We start from the raw sequence: 23,557 nt of genomic DNA, 5'->3' as shown, positions 1-23,557 counted from the left end.
TTCTCCAGTGCCTTATACATTAAATCCAGGCAACCCATAAGCTGAAAATCTAAGGCCATGAAATCTTTTCACTGGGATGGAGGTAAACGTTTTATAACCATGAGCCTTATTCCTGCCACTAGAATTATCGATAGATTTCCTTGGTCATTTTGAATAAATTTTCTTGATATTTTTAAATTCTCTCAATGGTTCATGCGGCTTCACGCTCTATGACGTTATTTTTAACAGCAAGCTTTCCCAAAGGTCGAACATCGAGGAAAGTGAAAATAAGTTAAAAGTAAAACAAATATTTTTAAAGCTTTAAAGCTTAAATACTGGTTTGCCAGAGTTTAGTAGAGTTATTCTTTTTCATATACAGGGTGGGCCTAATAATTTCTACCAATGTTAAACTCATACATATAACTTCTTTATTTTTTAATATTATTGTTATTGTCTTTTTGCACGTTATACTTTATCTCTTGGAAAATCATAATGGATACAAGACCACCAACAACGACTACAATACGCTATTCGTTTAACACAATAAGCCACACAAATGGATTTTTTAGGTAATATTTTGATGTCGGATGAAGCGCATTTCCAAGCAAAACTGTATATTGTGGGGCTCTGAAAATCCAAGAGCAACACATCAGCATCAGTTACACCCATCCAGATACAATGTTTGGTGCAGTGTTGTGGCCGAAAAATTAATCGGCCCATATATCTTCCAGAATGAGAATGAAACGCCAGAAACGATTTCTGGGGCTTCTTACAGAGCAATGATTGACAACCCTTATCTGCTAATCTTAATCTTAAATTTAATTTCGGACTTAATCTTAATCTGAATCTTAAGCCAAATATAAATATAAATATCAACCCTAATCTTAATTATGCCCAACCGCTCCCGTCTCCTCTGTCGCTTTTTCATTTCATTGTAAGTAGCTTGGCATTAGAGGCCAACGAGTGCGTCGCGTTTTTTTTTTACTTTGGGTTTTGCATTTACACCCAACCGAACACGAAGAAGTTTCCCTTCAAGATTGTAATTTTATTAGCGTTCATCCATCGGAACGCAACAAAAACCTTCTCACAGAGGTCCATCGTAATCGTTGGAGGTTCCACCATTTGTGTGACAGTATAAAGACCCATCACCACAAAATGGATAGTAGCTAAGTCAAACACAAAAGGGGTATTCTCGCAGTCTTACAACGCCCATGCATAGTGCACGGATTGTACGGTTTGCAAAGCTGCCCCATAGGAAAACCGGTTGCAAGACTCCGAGAATACCCCTAAAATTTTTGAATAGTGGCAGTAATGTGTACTTCGTGTTTCTAGTCTGCTGAAATCATTTCCGGTCTTTCCCAACAATCAAATCTGCAAACCTAAATAACGATGCCTAAATAATATGCATCTAACAGATTTCGTGAGCTTCAATAAAACTTATCAAGTCCAAAATCTGCACCTCATATGCTATTTAGTAAACTACAAAAAAAAAAAACAATCTTTACTACAAATTTTGCGATGCTTAACACCCGATTACGTACTTTGCATTACCTATATGATGACCTGATATGCGATTCACGTACAAAACTTGCACACTCATAAATAATACAATGAAACAAAATTGGAACGTGCAAGAGAAGGGACCAGCTGTATGCTTTAGGCAGAATTTTTTATTTTTTTATTTTATTTAAATGCAAGTTGCATGAAATGTTTGTCATGTACAAGCGTACATACATGTAAATATGTGAATGTTTGTCGGCGTGCACATAACAGTAGCCTTTCTGCACGTTTTCATAATTGGTAATTTATATTCGTGAAGTGAAGCGCCTTTATAACGATCTGCAGGTTATGCGGCAAATTAATTTTAATTTCATGAGAAAAGTAACTTTATTGCAGTGTAATTACTTAGATTGCATTATTTAGCTTAATACGGTAATTTCGATGTGTAATGTGTGCTTGATATTGTAATTAAAACTAATGGTCTATTATTGGCGTTGACTTTTTTAGTTATGAAAAGAGAACAACAATAAATGATTGGCTTTTGGCGACCATCTTCGCTCAATTTTACTGCTGGGCATAATTTGGAAGAAATGCCAGCCCAAACTTTGATTGAGTTAAATTTATTGCCGTGCATTGTAGAAATTATAAAGTTCGCTTTCGGTTTGCATTCTAGCTGGTAATTTCACATGTATTGCAACATGAATGTCTACGAGTGTATTTATACCACGAAAAAAACTTGTCATTTATGAGACTATTAATTGCACTTAAAGTAGATTTCCCTGCTTGTTTAGAGACACATGGATGTTTGTCCTGGTGTGAGAGTCAATTAGTGTTACTAAAGTTTGAATTCGAAAGGATCTTAGGTTAGGACATCCTATCCGGTACTTTGGAGAAAATTTTTGACCACTTGTGCGACATGCGGCCGAGCATTGTGATGGCGGAAGTGCAATGACGCATATTTGGTTCCGTCCGTTTGATCCCCAATCGTTGGCTTCAAACGCATAATTAGTTGTCTGTGTGACTACTTTTCAGAAGCGCATGATACAGGATTCCCTTGGGGTCTCACCAAATACAGAGCATTGCATTGGTGCCATGGATATTTGGCAGCAGGGTCGATAATAGTCCGGATTCGCCGTGCATCAACATACTTACGCCTTCGACAACGGCAATGAAATGTCTTCTTGTTCTTCAGTTTGTCACAGATCTTCGGCGTGTGCAAACGTTGATAGCCTTCCTTCGAGCTACTTGTCTTATTCATTTCATTAGTGTGTGTGTTGAACTGCTTATATCTTATCTTTTATTGCCACATATTTTTTCAACACCAGCTTAGCAGATTATGTTAAATAACGAAATCGTTATAAAGTCTGTTAAAATAGATAAACTAAAAAGTCGCTCGCCACCCCGCCTGCTCATGGCCCCAAGCGTGAAAGTGTTAATTTCGTTTTTCGATATGTGCACGCATGCGCGCACACACCTACATACATTTATGTAAATAACAAGCAATAACTTCCTCATTGGCCCAATAAAGCGAGCAGTTGGCGCTGCGGGCGGTTTCTGCCTCCAACAACTGCATCGGTCCACCAGCAACCAGCGAGTACGCGTTGAACAGGATTACTGCAAAAAAAAACACTTTTTAGTTGCCACATTTTTTCCACCTTTTTTACCACTTGTTGTTGCACATAGACTGCCGCCTATTTTGACCAAATATGCATAGTCACCAAACTGGTGACACTCGGGCGGTAGTCAAAGCCGACAGGCAAAGCAAATGCTCCATATGAATATATTTGTAGTGTCGCAAGCAATTCGGCTACGGGAAACGTTAACCAAAATAGGGAATCTCAATTTACGCCTCAGCCGTTGGCACAGCAGCAAGATTGGTTAGCGGCAAGTCACTGCGTTGATGTGTAGCCTGATGTGTGTTGCGAGGCGCCAATCGCCGGCTGGGCGATGTTAACTTGCCTGAAATGGAAAAATAATAAAAAATTAAAAAAGCATCGACGTCTGCAACAATTAAAACGCAATCAATGGAAAGATTTTGCAAAAAAAAAAACACTGATCACCAAAATATGTTAGCAACAAATCAATTGCAAGTGTAGTGTGCGAAAAAAACAACAACAACAACAACCACACTAATGAAAGCGACAACAGCCACAGGCAATGCTTTTGGCCAGAGTGTCTCCGACTGGATGCTGCCATGTGCCGTCGAAACATGTCCCATCTATAAAATCTATGACTTCCGAATCCACGCAGTGGCCAAGCTATCTTCCAGGTGACAATGCGTACAGGTACATACATACATATGTATGTGCCTTAGCGAGTGCTTATATTAACTAGTTCGTGGTTCGAGCGATCCGACTTGTATGCGTTGTTGCGGCTGTGTGCATGCACACTTCCTGCTCGTGCAGTTTTTGGTACTATCAGGTTGTTGTGATTTCGTCAGCAACAACCACGCACACACACACAAGTGAGTTATTATGCTTTATTGGGTATCTCGATTGTTCGATTTTTGGTTATATTCGGTGGATTTTGGGTTTTGTGCGTGGCGGGCAATGCACTGAATTCGCGTTTTATAAAATCACTGTGACTCACACGCACGCACACGCACTATATTCGACTGTCCTGCTCCTGTTGTCTGCACATTTGGTCCATTTGTCTTGTTTTCAAATTTAGTAATATAGCTCGCTCTGGTCAGTTGCGTTATTTCTTTATTTTTTTTTTTGCGTATTTTTATGGAAATTAATTGTCGTAACATTTTTAGTGCGACAACTTCCTCAAAAAAGAAACGCATCGACATATGCGGAAAGGATTGCGTAGCGATATTTGGCATCTACATATGCAGTATGTGGTAGTATGCGTTAGTTTGTGTTTTCAAAGTCAGCCGTTGGGTGCCATGAACTTAATGCGTTCATATTTGAAAGCATTTGCACGTAGATATGGCGCATAATATGAAGTTAAATGTACCAGTTTTAAAGTAGTTATTATAAAAATTTAATCTTAAAATTAAATTATGAAATTCCTCGATAATCTCGTTTTATGAAGTACTAAAATGATGATGATAATCATTTTAAATTTTTGTGAATATGCACTTCTAATATCTTTAGCTTTAGTTAATTGATTCGGACTGCATTAAAATGATATTATTCATCTTTTTTGTTGCCTTTTTTCGGTCGGAAATGAGGTTACATCAGCTTTCCTATTTATCGTAAAGCGTCTGCTTTATGCAGCCAATACACAACAGCACTGGGTAGGTCCTTCCTAGTAGTAGTTTTTTTAATTTTTTTTTAACGTAAAAACTTGTCATAAATATTTCGAAATCAAAAACTGGGCATACAATTTTTGTTTCCTAAAAACTGCACACATTTTTTGTTAATTAAAGAGACTGAACATAATTTTTGGCATGACATACATACACATACGTTTGGTATTTTAAAGCTGAACATAAATTTTTGTTATTTAAAACCGACATAAAATTAAACCCTAGACATAAATTTTTAGAAAATTTAAAAACTGAAACCAATTTTACTTAATTCAAATGTGGACATAATTTTTTGATATTTAACAAACTAGATACAAGTTTTTGGTAATTAAAAAAATTTACATTATTTGTTTGGTATGAAAAGATCTGAACCAATTTTTTGGGAACGGACATCCATACATTTATGTTTGGTTTAAGGCTGAGTATAAATTTTTTTTATTATGAAACCGACGAGGCATTTATTTAAAAACTTAACATAAATGTTGGGAAATTTAAATTTGAACAGAACCCCAAAATGTATTTACTGTTATTGAACAACCAACCGCTCGGAAAGTCCTCTCTGCAATGCCTTGAAGAGATATCGGAAATCAACTTTAGAGCACTATCGAATAAGCGTAGCAACATTATAGGGGCCGAAGTGTAAGGTGGAGTCACTCTCTCTCTCTAGTCATTTCAACCTAAGCTAACGAAAGTAGTACAGTAAAATAATGCAAATCTGAGATCTCCTACTTACAATTAGATTTTCCCAAACCTTCGGTCTCAAAACTCTTTTTGCCAATTTATTTTACATAATGCAATTCGTTTAGTGTCACAATGCAGTAATAGCAATCAAAAATAATAATGCAATAGTGCACTCATAACAATTTGCATTGCTTTATGATGGCTGTGCGTGATTCAAGTGTTTAAGTATATTGTATGTCAAAATCGTCGAATCGGCACAAGCCAAAATGATAGTTATCAGCAAAGTTATGACAGTGTGAAAAACCAGCTTGTTTGCTCATTTGTGCTACATAGTTCAAACTCGTATAAGCAAATGGCATGAAATCTTGCTTGCAGCGCCACTTCACAAGTCAATGTGACATAAACATACATTTTTGGCTGCCGGCTAAACAAATTTTAAATAATAAATTGAAAATACATAAAAGATGTCCGCAAAATTAATAAAACGCCTCTGTAAGCAGCCGATTTGCTGACAGTTCCACCCGTTTGTGTGGCTTGTCGGACATTATGAAGCACTTAACACTTTGGTTGACATATCGCTCAACCGATCATTCGAACAGTGGTGCGTCGCACTGTGGCAAAATGCAACAAAAAATTGATTGTATTTCAAAAGCCATCCAAATGTGAGCAATGTCTCAATGTTTGCACCAAAGGTGGCAAATTTTAAAGGCAGCAAACTGGCGATATGCCAGAAATCATTGCGCTAATCAAAAGTTTGGAAAATTTCGCATTTGTCGAAAGGGGTTTTCGATTATTTTTTTTATTTTAGTAGAAGATGGTTAGGCAGAAAAATTCAAATATTATTTGTTGACATATCTGGATAGTACTTATTGCTTTTACAAACCCGCGATTTTAAGAAACGGTTCATTGCAATAACATCTTCGCTGATCATCACGTTGTGTCCAAGGTAGGGATAAAGTTCCTGGAACAACTTTCTGCCCACGGTTCAATCTAAACCTAAAGTGGATAAGTTCTTAATATCTATTGCTTTGAAATCATTGTTGGATGGTTTCCTTCTCATCGTCGTCCATTTCGTTAAGAACTCCAATTACTGCAGATGTTTTATCTTCTCAGGTTAAATAGAAACTTTATATATTAGGCATTTCTAGCTGGCTAGAGTGTTTTGCTATCTTTCGTAGGCATTTTCTGTGAAGTCTGTATTTATGTTTGATAAGTGATACCAAGTGTATTCCTGATATCCATATCAGGCAATACGCACCCAACGAGCCGCAACGAGTTAGTATAGAAGACGTTTTAAGAACTAAGCAGGCCACGGACCATGCAAGATTTTTGATCTTTCTACCTTAGATTAGCCATGATTGGTCAGGCAATGCAACTGAGCGGTCTAAGAACCTCTTTCGCCTGGTATTTCATTGCCGTGAAAGATGCGCTGACCTGTTACCCACACAAGTGCAACACTACAACTAAAATCTAAGGCCAGAAGTAATAAACACTATGCCATCAGCCCTTATTGCCACCTGATACTAACTTGTCTCCATCTTGTCATCACTAGACATGGTCCTCACAATGTCTGCATTGCTGAAATTAGGTAAAAAGAAAATACTTTTGTTCAGGCACTGGTTGTACAAATGTTGATCGAAGCTGTCAAATAAGACATTTCCATCAATTATAGTTTAGAAATAAAAGAGACTGATGCTTTGGCTTGACGCATTTCAAAACGCACCCTAAGTATGGAAACGTTAAGGGCCCCATTGATTTATCGGCGAACAGTTGGTCGAATGCTAGAAGTTGGTTGTAAATAAGCCGCACGTAGGCTAATTGGTCAACCTTGAGAGTATCAAACCTATTTACCCAAAAATTTACGGACTTTCGTCATACTGCCATTTGTTTGGTGCCTGCTGAGCTTATCAAAACTTTTGTTTTTGCAAAAATGGTTAAATAATAAATAAATATCAGCACTAAAAATACGCTTTTTTATTTTATTTAAGGCTAATTCACAAGAAAATTCGAAATTTCGTAGGGAAAAATATTTTTTTGATTAATACTCACTATAAAAAAGTGGCTTTAAAAATGTCTCAATAATTGCAATTAATTTTTTTTTTTTGCTTTTGATTAGTCATATGATTAATTAATCGATTAATTTTATTTTTTTTTGTCATACCTAGTGGCAAGCAATTCATTGCAAAAGATTCACTATTAAAGCAATATGAGATTAACGGTAATAATCTTCCACTGGATTTGTTGTTTATAGTAATCCTCTCTCATAGTTCCTTGGGTCTATTTTGTAAAACATCGCTTAAAATCTGAAATTACTGATTTTCTACATCTCTTATTTTTGCCTTCGATGGAGTAGGAAAGTAAAAGTAATACAACTGGTTGAAAGCGAATACGTCGTCGCCTTTAGTTTTTTAAACACAACGCCTGTTGGCACCAATGTTGCCATTTATGATTGGTGGACTCATGCTAAGACACAAAGCATAACCGTCTCCCAGCCAAACTACAGCCAGCAACTACTTACCACATGACGTGCTTGCTCTCTAATCGCCTGTAAAGCAACCAAACAACTGCTGGTACAATCACACAATGATCTAAAAACATACCAAACAAAGTACATATGTATGTATGTATGCATGCTTGTAAAAGCTGTTTGTGGTCTTTGATTTTTTGTTTTTTTGCAGAGATATGTATGTATGTATGTAATTTTGACTACGCTTGTTCATATGTTTGCCCGTCTGTATCCTAGTTTGTTATGTGGTTTGTTAGTTGAAATGTCTGGACCACTTACCTCATTGGCTATCATATTCAAGCAACAACTACACATATACATATGCATTGCTTGTGTTGCTTTTGAGTATTAGCGTTCACTTCCTTATTTTTGAAATTGCTGCACACATTCCAAATGACTGCAATTTTTGTTTTTGCAAATGATTTCATTTTGTTATTTAAAAACCTCATTGTCGGCATTTTTTGTATTTCGATTTTTCGGTCAAATTTTGTTTACTTTCTTGCATTCGTCTAAAATGGTTAGTGTACCTTTATTTGTTTAATTTTTGTTGGAATGCACGATTTCCTTTAGATTATGCAATCAACGCATTTTTAGGAGATTTTTTTCACCAAGTGTTTGATTCAATTAGGCTATAAATGTTACTTCCATTATTTGAGTGAATATAAATGGCTGTGATTATATATTGAAATGTTGGGTATGTTGTTCAAAAACTATATTTAATGGCATTATTAACGTTCATTAATTTATATGTGGCAACTTTATTTTAATATCTTAATTTTAGTATCTTTGACTTTGATACTGGAAGTGATTCTAGTCCTCTGTGGTCAGATCCCTCATCCATATAATTTAAATTATGGTACAGACAGTCCCGTCGAGAGCAGAAGTCAGGAAATTCAATTGTCCCCGGCCCGGCTGAATGTTAAGGCCCCGGGGCAATGAATAAAATTGAAAAGCAAAATGAAGGAGATTAAATGGTTAAATTGAAAGAGACTTTGTGGTTTGCTTTGATACGAAAAATGAATGTTCAATGAAAAAAAAAATTAAAAAAATGTTCATGAATTGAATTGATTAACAAACGGGGCTTCGTCAACGTGTTCGAACGTGAAAAAATATTTAAAAACGTGAGTGTGCGTGATTTACAAAAGTAGCAACCCACGAATTTTGTACTACTTGGTCACCTAGAATCGATGGTGTGAAACCTTCAGCTGCTCATATTTTTGATGATCTTAAGGTTGTATAGGAAGGTGCGAAAACAAACCTCTTAATTGCAAAAATAAGATTATATTAACAGTCTTTCGAAAGACAACTAGTTTAAAAGCTTTTTTTTTTGTCTTTCGAAACACTAATTGAATTATCTGCTAACCAGGAGGTCTTAGCATTTTTTTGTTTGCCTTTTAGCAATAAGTTTTCTAACAATTAAATAAAATAAAAACAAAGTTTTAGGAAATTAAATTAAAACAAGTAAGAAAGTCTAAGTTCGGGCGGAGCTGAACATTAAATACCCGGCGCAAATATTAAATATATGATTTTCACCTTTCCGAAAGCTACCGCTACATGGTAAGCCGGGGTGTATCAATTTTGAGTAAATTAGCGTCCTTAAATTTCAAAATATTGACGTTTCAAGCATTTATTAAATTTACCGTTATATGAAAAGCCATAATTTTAGTCCGATTTCAATAATTTTCATCGTTTTGCTTTTATATAGCAAGCACAATAAAAATACCGAGTTTGGTACAAATTGGTAGAACGGTTACCGAGATACATATATGTGATCATAAGTGGGCGGTGCCACGCCCATTTTTCAAAATTTAATTATAGACGTATTTCCCGGTAAGGAATTGTTGCAAGCATCAGTTTTGAATAAATTGGCTTTAATATTTACTGATTTATCGAAGATTTCGTATTTCTCCAATTACCGTTACCGATGTGTGCGTGGTTATTATCCGATTTTAAAAATTTTCTGCCATTCGGTATCCTGTACCAAGGCCAATAACTGTGCCAAGTTTGGAAGAAATCGGTGCAGCGGTTGCCAAGATATACACATGTAACCATAAGTGGGCGTGGCTACGCCCATTTTTCAAAAATTTATAACATTCTTATTTTTCGTCTAAAAGTTATTGCAAATATCAATTTTGAGTTAATAATCTTCAGTAGTTACTAAAATATCGCAGTTTTCGTATTTCTGAAAATTACCGTTATATGGGAGGTAGGCGTGGTTATTGTGCGATTTTGCCCATTTTCAATACCATCCGTCGTACGCCCAAAAGAAGTACACGTACCAAGTTTCGTTAAGATATCTTAATTTTTACTCGAGTTATCGTGTGCACAGACGGACGGACGGACGGACGGACGGACGGACGGACAGTCACCGCTTAATCGATTTCTCTTTTCATTCTGATCATTTATGTATACATTTGTCTATATCTATCTCGATTCGTTTTGCCTGTTACAAACAACCGTTATGTGAACAAAGTTAGTGCACAAGTGCGCTCGGGTATAAAAAGAAAAAATTTATAAAACAAATTTAAAAAAATTGAATATTTATGGCCTTATAACAATTATATTCAACAATTTTATTGTCTTGAGGCCGCTATTAATGAAAATTTTTGTGAAAACCCCCACAATTTACATTTTAGCTAAAGTTAAAACTGGTATTTTTCACAAAAATTTTCATTAAAAACGGCCTCAAGCTCAATAAAATTGTTCAACATAAAAATTAAATAGTTATATATATATATTAAATTACATGAAAAAACTATAAATTTAACAGAAGAGAAAAGATAAGTTCCTAAAAATTAAATACGTTTAAAAAAATGTAGTTTTTAAATATTATTGTTTAACGATCAAAGAAAACGTAATTGAAAGAAATAAATTAAAAAAATAAGAAAATAAAATAAATTGCTTCAGATTAAATAAGACTAAAAAACTAACTTGGTCCAAACCAAAAAATATTTTTACAACAATAAAATCTAAAAATAAAATTAAAATGTATTTTAGAAAACAAAAAAATTTATTTAAAAGGAAGAACAAAATATGTTTTGAAAAACTAAATAATATGTACATGTACCCGTTTCCATAAGATCAGCTGTGTACATTATTTAAGTTCGCAAGAACTTCATTACTGAGGCCAATGCTAACGGATCTTTGAAATGCATTTATTTAGAAGTCGATGTAGCTACAAAAAAGAATGTTCGATGGATGAGTTTTGGACAACTACAGAATTCATATTTCTAAAAAATATTTTTACGACTATTGTACAATTAATCGATTAATAAAATACAAAACTACGATACAATTAAATCAACAATTGGAAAAAAATAATCTATTAATTTAATTTAATGATTAATCACATCCATCCCTATACCTTTTGCTCACGCTGCTCCAAGAGTCGCAATGGTCGAGTTAACAAAGCACTGGCATGCCTCCCGAGAGATCTGAGATCGAGTCCTGGGTTAGTGACACGAGTCATCACTACAATCAGTAGAAAACGAGTTCTATTTTGCCCATTTTCTATACCATCCGTCCTATGCTAAAAAGAAGTACACATGCCAAGTTTCGTTAAGATATCTCAATTTTTACTCAAGTTATCGTGTGCACAGACGGACGGATGGACGGACGGACGGACAGACTGGCAGTCACCGCTTAATCGATTTCTCTTTTCAATCTGATCATTTATGTATACATTTGCCTATATCTATCTATCGAAGTTATAATACTCTTGTGCACAAGTGCGCTCGGGTATAGAAAACACAAAAGACCGGCGGCAAAAAATGTTTTTTATATTAACGGGAATGTTTAACTGCACATTATTGGTTAAACTAAAATTCAATGTAGCTTGAAACCTCGATTTTTATTACGATTTTGGTTAACGCGCAAACAATATTCTTATAAAACAAAATAATCCAAAAAAAAAAAATTACCTGAAAAACATTGTGATTATTAAAAAAACACTAAGTGGTTTGTCTACGGTAACTCGGGTTGAAGTTTTTTTTTCAAATGATGAAGTTTCCTTGTTGTCTTTAGTTTCATTATTTTCGCTTTTGGTTGAAAGAAATCGAGAAGATGCCATTATTAGATCTCTAATACCTTTTCATTAGTTAATTAATAATAAAAACTAAAAATATTAAAAATATTAATTTGTATTGAAATAACTAAAAAATAGAAAGGATCTATAGTTTTTCTTAACTAAAAAAATTATTAATATTTTCCAGAATTGGTAGAATTTTTTCAAGTGAATGGTAAGTATTTTATTTCACTGGCAACCCTGCGGACGCTGTTAGAAAACAACTTTTTGTATGCTGGAATGACATGAAATACTTCTTCTTGTTTTCGTTTACCACCAGACCCATTCGCTTTGCGTCCTTAACGAACTTGGAATACACTTCGAGGATTTTGTTACGCTCTTACAGTAGATTGTTCTTTAGCGGTTCAGTTCTTAAACTCTTATTATCTTCTCTAACTTCAGATTAAAGAAATCACACGAAAAGGACTTACAAATCAAATCAAAAAAAAACAAAGGGTACAACAAAATTCACATGGAAAATTTTGGTTTCAACGAGCGATTAAAGGTTAAGCAGATTGTATCGCTTTTGTTAACGTTGAAACGTCTTTGACCTTGAATAACAAAGCTTTGAAAATATTTCTTCTCTTACTATGACTCAATATAAACTTAAAAAATTAAGAAATTTTGCCATTGTTATTGTTTTGATATTACAAAATTATGCATATATATATATATATATCAGCCGAGTATTATGAAATACTGCGTTAATTTATTATATTAAACTCTTTTTGGAGTATCTCCGAGCGGCATGTTACACATTAAATTGAATCTACGGCACTCCCATTTACGGGCGACCCCTACGCCGATGCACAAAGCATACAAAGCGTTGTCAAAAAAAAATGATAAAACCCCGCAAGCAGGGCAAGACAAAAAATATGAAATTCAATGTGTGGGCCGAAATAAACCTTCTCAATTGGTTATAATATATTGAGTGCTGTGCATCTATAAGTAGGCGCACGCACAACCCAGCAATTGCAACGAACCAGCAAGCGATCATTGCCCTTAACCGATTTTTTTTTTTTGAAAGCAAAGCAAAATAGTAGCTGACCAAATTTAATTAAAATGATACGGCGGGCATGGTTTTGTGCTATACTACATGTATGTATGTATGTATGTAAAATATGTGCCAAAGTTTGTGTATGTAAACAGGGCAATTTAACTAGTTAATTATGCTGTCATTGGCATACAAATATTATAGGCACAATTAATAAAAACAAATTGCTTATTAAGTTTTTCGGCATCAGGAGAATTTCAAGTGATTCACTTCAATGAAAATTTAATTAAAACAAAAGTATGAAATACGTGGCGACCTTGCTTATATTGGCTTAGAATTCCCAGGAATGCAGCAAAAAAACTGTTACATAGTTAAAATAGTTAAATAGTTACAAAAATTCAATTAAGACATAACTGCTGCCTTTTAATGTGGAAACAAAATAAAACTCAGCAGCAACTCGGCCACATAACCAACTATGTATATATGTACGTCTATGTGTTTGCTTTTTTGTGCGCCAAATAGCGGCTACATTTATCATTTTTGCAGATTGCCATTTTTGTGCGTTCCGCGAATTTATCACACAGCTATTGCAGCACACGCTTGGGAGTAGAAAACTTTTTTTTATTTATTTTATTTGAATAATTTTGGTAAGCAGCATTTAGTCTTTGTTGTTACTCAACTTTGGGAGCGTGTATGTTGCAAGCGCTTGCAGAAGTGAATGGAGAAAAAAAAGTAATTATTTGATATTTTGGGAACTAGCCGCCACTAGTAGACGAAGTTGCATTGTGAATAAGATGCAAAAGTTGCAAAATATGACGAAATGCGTTGTTCGTTTAAGGGTTAAGTGAAGAGAGAGAGAGCGTACTCGGGAGCGAAAACAAGCCCAAATATGCGTGCTCACACTCACGCCTTCGCTCTACCAGCAGTAGATTTTTACATTGCGCTATAGGGCCAGTGAAGAGTGTAAGCTTTTTCCGAAGCTTTATCACTGCTTCACTTGAACCAGCTGCGCTTGCAGCTTACGCTTTACTCGCGCTGGTTTTCTCTCCAAACCAAACAAAAATGCGCGATCAGTCAGTCGCTCTCCGCTCTTTCAGCTTCACTTTCGCTTGCATTTGCGTGCTTTTGCTTACATTTGTGATATTATGTCATAGCTAGTGGGCGCTCGCCGCTAAAGCGCACAACCAAAACCGTTATCACAACTCAAGGTTGCCGCCTTTTGTTTTTCCATTTTTGTTTTTGTCTTTCTTCTCAGCATTATGCTATTATTACATACTCATAAGCGCTCAATAGCTAGCGTACCACATCGCATGCGCGTCTGCATTTCTTTAGCCACATCTTATATGTAGTTTGCGGCTCTTTTTCAAAGTTGGCGCTTGGGTCTCTGGAGCTCGCTGCCGATTGCCACCTTCTTTGTGATTATCTTTGGCATTTCGCTTTCAATACGTTGTTATTCCCTAGCCTGGTTTTGACATTGTCTTACTCTGTTTTTGTGTTGTGGTGTGGCTGTGGCTGCGCTGCATTTGACGCCGCTTTGCTTTTACGCCGGGGTATTTAACTGCAGTGTCAAAGAATTATAAAAACAGTTTTTTCCTCCACACGCTGGAGTTCAAGCTGGTCTGCACGGCGTGCTAGCCGTTACAAGTGGATTATATAAACGCATACACGAACCTCGAAGGAAATCTTTTGCTCTAACGCCAAGGCCGTGCATTCACTGCATTGCGCTGAAGTTGTAAATTTTGTGATTTAGGACCCGGGAACCATGCGGATCCAGCGGAGTCTAGTGGTAAATGTGCAAGCCAATTGGACATTTTTTGAATGAAAAAAACTATTATTGTTAATAAAAAACATTTAAATGTGTCTAAAGTGAATTCTTGCTATTAAGAAAAAAATCAGAGACATTCGAAGTGTGAAAATAATAATTCAAAATAGTTTTTAACTAGCACTTTTTAAGCGCAGAAATGTTTTCCATGCATTCAATTTTTAATCTAAGCGACAAAAAATTAAAAGCAAATCTGCCAGAACTAAACATCCGCCAGTAAACAAAAAAAAAAACCGTTGCAGGCAATTTGAACCACACCCAAACGCTGAGTTACTTAATACCCCATAAAGTGCCGTCCAATTTTGCGCCAACAAACAACCTTCAAGTGCCTGTTTTTACGCTACGTTGACCAGTGGCAAATTTGCAGTAGAAATGCAGTGGCAGACTTAATTTAAAACAACCAATATTTACTTCACTACAAAGTACGCCTTTGCGTTGTGATTTTCAATTTTAATTGCATGCGGTTTTCTGTGTGCATGCATACATACATACAATTCATTTAAGCAGAAAAAATTATGTATGCAATCGTTTTTCCGCACTTTGACTGCATTTGAAATTCACTTCCACCAAATCAAACGAAAGCAATGCGGCGACGGGGGGAATTGGGACGTTGCTACCTACATTCAATTATTTCCGATGCGAATGCAATAGGAAGTATCAGCAAGCATTTATGCGCTTTTTGTTGTGCTTATTTTCTTTGAATTTTTTGTTCGAATACTCACTCAATCGACTACTAGTTGTACATTGGCGGCATTACTCTGTGCGCTTTAAATGAAAGACTTAAGCAACGAACTTGGCTGTGTGTTCAAATAGCTGATTAAACTCCATTAACTTCACACGTTTATTTATACATAAATTTGCTAGTAAATTTTAAATTGTAATTAAAAATTATTATTACTAGATAATGTAGCTAGTCGGATTAAATTGGTTTTTAATTGACTGGTAATTCAGTTTACAGCTATATTAGTTTGTAATTATGCTATGCATGGAGCTCACATATCTACTGTACGCTTTGCATTGGAAATTTCTTTGGTGGTTTTTATTTACTTACATACGCATATATGTCCAGGACTGCATACATATGTACGCACATATGTACAGCAATAAACATTTATCATTTGGCAAAAGAATGATCTATTTTCTAGTAATACTTTTGGGGTCCATTCATACCTTGTCAACGTACATTTTCAGAACTCAACCACTATCGTTTAGCACTTATTACAAATGCACAAAGGGATATAAATCTTCCGTGTAATCTTTTGAGGGAATGATTTTACTTTATAATGTTTTTATCATGATAGAATATTTATTGTTAATTTCTTTAGTATTTTTTAATTATTTTTTATTTTTAATTTCGTTATTATTTTTTATATGAAGTATTTGTTTTTGCTGAGAGCTGGACACTATGCTTTGACATCAAAAATTCCGCCAAAAAAAAATTACGAATAAAGAATTTCTAGCACTGAAGTTTCCTTAGGCACTTATCACCATATTAACGAATTCATGATACACAAAACAATACCGCGAATATCGAAGAAAACACTTAGAAGACTGCAGTGTGATCTATGAAATCGGAACGACCCAGATTTTTATTTAGCCAAAAGTGACAACGTCATCAGCATTCCTGAAAATTCTTTAAAATTTATCAAAACTAGTTTGCTGGTAAAAATCGTATGCCCACGCCCCTTCACTAGTTATAAGTCAAACTTGAAACTGAATTAGCAAGTTCAAGCATGTCCAATGCGACCTGTTCAACTTAATGTTTTGAAGAAACACACATGAGAAGAAACTCTACATTATTAACAATGACAGAGGTTTTAGTCAACGAAAAAAAGCACAGTAAATTTTTCACAATATAAGCAACAATTTTTGTTCTAATATTTTTCCGCCGATGTTGTTTAAAAATATGGCTCATTCTACAACAAAAAAACCTAAAAATATAATTCCTAGGGTTTGTGCAAAATTCGCGAAAATTCAGCAAATTTTAAATTTTTTAATCAGATTTTTTAGAATTTTTTTGAGTACCACCAGCTACTATAAAATCCCGTTGATTTATGGGAATTTTTTTTTTTTTGCTGGCAGTGTCCTCCATATAAAAAAGAAAAAATCGAACATACTTTTGAATGGAAAAAACCTGAAACACCTTCAACCAAAAAAACAAAATTGTTTTTTTGCTGTCTCAGCTGTAATCAGCAAAGAATCGGCGATGCCGATGCGCAATTTTGTGCCGATATTAGCCGATGCCGATTAATCGGTCGGACTCTACACCCAACCACGGCGGCCGCCTTGCCAAACGATTTAGTAAGCACATAACTTAAATAAAAAACCGTAAATGCAGCTCTCCAAAAAAAAAATTAATGGAATGAAATTTTCTTTTATCAAAATTTCTTAAATCAGTATATATATTTATTTCTCCAATAAAACTGACAGCAACCGCAAAGCAACAGAAATCATGCAAAACTGTTTCTTGTGCTTTTTCTTGGGAACATGTAATGCAATGATAAGAAATTTTACATTTATTAGATTACCTTCAATGACATGCCCATGTTAAACTAATGCATTTGGTAAACTAGAAAGTAAGTGGTGGATCTTGATTGGGTAAGCATTTTTGAGAGATTCACCGCTTAACTGCTAAGATAAAACCGTTTTCAATAATTTTGTAGGATTTTGCCTTGACCAGAGATCGTACCTTGATCTTAGGGAGTGGCAGTACGCCCCTCTAACCACTCGGCTACAGCGGTCATTGTAAAATCTAAAGCGCTGTTCGATGTGCAACTACAATAAAAAAACGTTAACTCCTCCCTTATATTGTGACGCACTTCAAATTGAGAGAGCCGGTCGATCTAAAAAGTTAAGTCAAGGTTGATGCGCCAAACCACTGCTCTATTATGTATACAATGTAAAAATTATTTTACTTGCTAATTTTTGTGGTATTATATGAACTCAATTGGCAACGTGATTTGTCAATTATTTTTAGCTGGCAGCAATATCTCCAAACACAATTATTACGATTAAACCGCAGTTTGGTTAAATTTTAAATCATGGCAATGCCATTAACACTTTTCTTTCCAAATATTGTGCATAATGACATAATCTGACATACACAACTATATATGCAAGTAAACACATATGGCGCGAAAACCCACACATGACAGATATGTTGATGTTTGCAAAATAACATTTCAAAATATAAAAATGCTGGCTCGGATATGAAATATAAAAGTGTGTGTCCTAAAGTTTTGTAGTTGATCGTCGGCTGTTTTTGACCATAAAAGCTCTTTTTGTCTTTTGAACAAGTTTTATGAGGGTTTTTATAAAAAAGACTAATTAAAACCAAAATCATTTTACCTTCGGAAATCGATTGCAGTTCTATTGTCATACAAAACGTATGAAACGGCCCCGTATGAAAGCTCAAAGTTTTTGGACACACATTTCAAAATTCAACAATCTCTGTCTAATGCTGGATATTCACCCAGATGGTGCTAAGATGCTATGTTTTTTTCTTATCATAGTCGGCGCTCATCCTCAAATAGGCTAACCATCTAATGAAGATGTGAACGAGTCGATTATAAACTGTGAGTTACCCCGTAAGAAACTTTAATATGACACAAATTATTTTTAAAAAGTGTAGTGTTGTATTATGACCCAAATAAAAGTTAAATAACAACAATTAATGTCCGTTCATTTCCCACTCGATGTTGTAATACAACTACGAGCTTATTAAAAAAAAACAAAATAGTTTAATTTACCTATTCACTAAATAACACTAAATCGAGCAGTATTTATTAGCAGCACCACGCGGTTCATCTGAATGCAAGTAAATATTTAAATTTTCATACATACACATTAGGTTGGAGCTTTAAAAAATTTCAACATCTAAATTTTGTAAGGGGCTCTCCGGTTTATTTTGTTTTACATACATACACGAAAAGTTCCAACTAAACAAAAAATTTAGGATCCTTACCAGGGATTGCAAAAATGTTATTTTATTTTAAAACGCAAAAAATACGAAAAATTTTGATCTTATAAATTTGACATTATTTTTGAAACTTATTCGTATAAATTTATAAACTCGCTTAGTTATACCTGGTCTAAACCAAAATTTTGTCTAATTTTTGCGATCTAAAAAAATTAAATTTTCTGCAAACTCTGGTAGCAACCGCTAAAAATGTATTTAAAATTTTAAAATTTTCGTGTATGTCTTTATTTTGTACGTATAACAAATTAAGGGGGTGCTCTATAATGTTGATATTTTTAAGGCTCACCCTAATACATATGCGCACATATGTACATATGTATATTTAAGTGTTTATATATATATATATGTAAGTACATTCACACTTTCACTATCATCGCGAGTTGCCCACATGCAATTAGCACTTTGTATGCTTCACTCTGCAAAGCCACAAAACCAACACAACACTCCCCACAGCCGATCGCAAAAAGATACTGCGTCATTCATCGAATTCCCAAATCGCCGCTCTGCTTACTGCCACTTGCTACAATGTACACAAATAAATACTCATATGTATGCATCTACATTTACCTATTTCGTAACTCTTCCGCAAAGTAATCATATCTCACTGGAAACTTGCCCATCCACTTGTGCCATTTTTGCCACCAACCGCTTGAATGTGTTAATATATTTTCATGTATTTTTGTTGTACTATTTTTGCATTTTTGATATGCTGGATAAAAAAATTTGCATTTACTTTCGTTGCAATAAATTGTAGTTGAAATGTTGCAATATTGCAATGTCGATATCCAGGCATGTAAATACATACATAGTACATATCTGTGACGTAAGTTTATTGCTTGAATCTTTTGGGAAGAAATTTCCTCAATAGACGGAGTTCGTTACTTAAGTCTTTTGTATCGAAGCAATAAGGAAGCGTGTGCTTATGTACAGAAGTTTCGACAATAATACCACGCTGACGTTCATTAAACATTGCAGCTATTTAAAAAAGGTTTATAAAATAAAATAAAATAAAACAAAAAAGCTATATAGTGTCTTCGGGCGAGAGCAGAGGATGGCATGTCATTTTCTACCATGTGCGCAGCATTGAAGTCGGCGCCTTCTTCATTTAACCTTACACATACATACATAGTTGAAAAGTTAACGACGACTTAGCCATAACGAAATATAAGTAATTCCAAATTATAATGTTCAAAAATAAACAAATGTATATTTACATATCGTCACCTAAGGGTGAAAAGGTGCCAAGTCCTTTTTTTTTAATTGCTCAGGAGAGCCGAAAAATCGATGTAGTTTCGTATTGCCTGCCATTCTGTATGTATGTGTTCAAAGACCATTAATTTTGTCATAATGATTCATCGAAAACAAATCCTATTGAAAGTGGGTTAGGTCATGGCTACTGCCAAAATTTGGTGTAAGCAGAGAGAGTAAGAGTCAAAGATGACGTAAACGGAGTTGGACTGATGAGGTTATTTTTTCTGGCGCGGCCGAAGGCAACCAACGCGGAAAGGAGTTTGGCGCAAAAATACTGCTGATGGCGAGTTTAATGGGGCAGGGAGGCGAAGGATGACTTTTTTTAGGTTTATACCTCTCTCCCTTTCTAACGAGTTTTAGGTGACACACCCTCCGCTCTCCACTAAAACATCATTGTACAAATAATCGAACATTTCCCACGCGCTACATTAAATCCTTTAAAGTATTGTTTGATTGCTATCAATGTGGCAAGGTAGCTCATAATACTGCATGAACCAACAAAACAAGATCACCTATTCAAGGAAGCAAGAAAAAAGTATATTTCGGAGCATTTTTGACATCTGCCTAAGGTTCAGTGCGATTATATTGGCATTTATCATAAAATATAATAAGCGAAACTGAATAAAAATTAGCCAAAGGTGTTCATAAAATATGGTTTTCGTGATAGAAAGTATTTTGCAACCACGTAGCATCAGCACCGTTCGATTTTTCAATGCTAAAGTTCTGGCCACAAAAGTGCACCCACCTTTCAAGCAAATTTACGCCTCTTGGCAAACCCAACCAACGCATAAACTTGTTCAAATCATAAAGCACTTCATAATATATATAAATTTATAACTAAAATCGCGCAGAAAGCACATCAAATCGCTAAAAAAAAATCACTCCGAAAAGGTAGAAGACTTTTTTCTGAAAATCGATTACAAATAAAACGATGCCTGATTATGTGATCTGTAGTTTTGTACAATTTATGAAACTTCAAAAACTTTTTTTGTCAAAAATTTTGAAATGAAACTACCTGCTTTTTGTATCATGCTTGCTAGTCTGCTTGCGGATTCTTCTTCCTCTTTAGAGACTTTATCATAATGAAGAGCATAATTTCAAAACGAGGCATTGTAGCAGTGCTTTGTCGGGATTTCCCATTATTAAAAGCATTGCGTTAATTTCCACTTCAAGCGTTTGCAATGTAGATCAAGTGCAATAATTTCGGCAGGCCAACAAACAAAACTGAGACGAATATGACGTTAATGTTGATAAAACGATGCCGGTTGAAATTATTTGGCCGCTTACTAAAAAAGAGTGAACTTAAGTTCAAAGTGAATTGTCTGAATGAGCTGCTAAGATTAAACTTGCTTGAAAATTTCGTGTATGCGCTAATCGGCACTTAGGAATGAAGAAAATATGAAAAGTTGTAAAATTGAACAGGCTACCATGCCCACAGCTCTTGTGGGCGGAAATAGTAAATATTATTCGATTTTGATGAAATTCAGAGTATATGCTGGTTTCAATAAGGAAAGCATAAATCTGAAAGAACGTCAAAATCGGGTTTCGTTATCGTCCACTGATTCTAGAAAAATAGACGCAAATTAAAAAAATCTTTTTTTCATGAAATTCGGTGTGCTCTGCTCGTTTAAACCAAAATTTTCCAACTTGCAAGATAATGAAGAGCTTCTTATAATGACGCACACCTCTGCACAGCTTTTTTGGCTGCTTTTCAAAGTAACCTCTCGAAAAATATTAGACTCACAAAATTATGTAGAATTTCAAGTGAAACTGCCTTATAAATTTCAGTATATTTATAAAAATTAAAAGCAATACTGCTCATCAATCAGATTGGCTTTTTATATATCCGCACATGTGGAAAAATTAATTCAAATTACTTGCGACATATCAAAATTTTTTCTTACAAATTTATTTTTTTGCAATGTTTCATTTTTATCAAAAATTCTTTTTGTTTTTGGTTAGCTGGACATTTTGGTGTGAATCTGCGTAAATACTTTTTCAGAATTCGCTAATACGTTTTTACTACTTTTGACCGCTGTAGTCCCATTGTGCGGTGGCGCTAGCCTAAATCGACTGTGATTTCCCAAAATAAAAACATATTTACATGTGTGTGTACATATGTAAGTAGGTAGGCGACCTTTTCTCGTTGTAATTTTCTTTTATTTATGCAGGTGTCCCATTTTCATGTATTCAAAACTTTTCAAGCGACCAGTGAGTGGCATTCAACAAAGCATAAAATAGTATTGGCATTTTACGAATGTTATTGAGCCTCATAAATTTTTTGGTAATTGTGTTGAGTTTGTTTTCCTTTTTGTCAACATGAAATTACATTAACACGAGATTACTGAATGTTTTGTAATAATATGCATTAACTAAAATTATTATTGCATTTTAAGTTGCTTGTTAACTAAAAAGAGATGAAGGGTGAAATTATCATAATTACATATATTAAATACAACACGCATACATACATACATTATAAGGTTTTAAAATCAACACCATTAATTTTCAGGTATTTAGCATTTAATTAGTTGCTTTAGCTATGAGGTTGTTAGCCGTTATAATCGTAGGGGGTAAATATTTTAGAGAAACCTAGGCTGTAAAATCAGGAGCGTTTCTAAATGAACGTTTTCAGGCATAGATTTTTCTTTGGAAGTTTTATTATTTAAAAGATTAGTGATGTGCTGAGTCGATACTTTTAAGCATTGAAAGATACTCGGTACCGATTTAGGTTTCTAATAAAAATGCACATATGCCAAAAATATAGGAAAAAGTGGTTCAGGGAGACTCGCCTATCAAAAGCTGAATGTAGGGGCCAATAGAGCTTTTAATAGTGATTTAAGTGAAAAATGTATGTATGTATTTATGTATGTCGGTTCGTCGCCATAATGCAGAGAAACTCTTACTTTTTTGAAGCATTTTTGTTCTAGATGAATCGGACGATATTATCTTGGTAGGCCTGAAGCGCTTCTTCATTCGTTAAAGCATTTTGCTTGAATCTTGGATCCACTAAGGTGAAAACTGGCAAAATAATATTTTACTGTAGCGATAAATATAAGCTTGTTAGCCGACATTACATTAAATAGCAATGAACTATTTTTTTTCTAGACTTGAAAGATACATAAAGGCGAAGGTTTAATGTACATAAAGAATTGATATCGGGTACAGAAAAAGAAGTATTGTGTACCGAGTATTGGGTACCGACAATTCAGCACATCACTATAGAAAATTTTTCAATTGGCCTGTCATTCGACGGCAGAGGAGAAGGTGTCTGAGTCAAATGTTCGCCTACTAAAAGAAGCTAAGAAATAAATAATGCCACCTTTTTTCTAATTTTGGCGATTGATACAAAGAGTAACTATTTTTATACCCGAGCGCACTTGTGCACAAGGGTATATTAATTTTGTTCACATAACGGTTGTTTGTAACAGCCAAAACGAATCGAGATAGATATAGACAAATGTATACATAAATGATCAGGATGAAAAAAGAAATCGATTAAGCCATGTCTGTCTGTCCGTCCGTC

General features: G+C 34.8%; 1 protein-coding gene across 1 annotated transcript in view; it reads left to right on the top strand.

The window, feature by feature from the left end:
• Nucleotides 1-14,587: 14,587 nt before the first annotated feature.
• LOC108366985 (uncharacterized) overlaps nt 14,588-23,557 on the top strand; it is a 13,630-nt gene continuing 4,660 nt past the window's right edge. Inside the window, exon 1 of the mRNA XM_017621501.1 lies at nt 14,588-14,765. Coding sequence (XP_017476990.1) covers nt 14,742-14,765 — 24 coding nt within the window. The 5' untranslated portion in view covers nt 14,588-14,741. The remainder of the gene's footprint in view (nt 14,766-23,557) is intronic.

The sequence above is a fragment of the Rhagoletis zephyria genome, unplaced genomic scaffold, assembly GCF_001687245.7.
Source record: "Rhagoletis zephyria isolate East Lansing unplaced genomic scaffold, Rhagoletis_zephyria_1.1 Rzeph_scaffold_02481, whole genome shotgun sequence".
Taxonomy (NCBI): domain Eukaryota; kingdom Metazoa; phylum Arthropoda; class Insecta; order Diptera; family Tephritidae; genus Rhagoletis; species Rhagoletis zephyria.
Note: the sequence above shows the minus strand (reverse complement) of the source record. Positions and strands in the feature narration are given on the sequence as shown.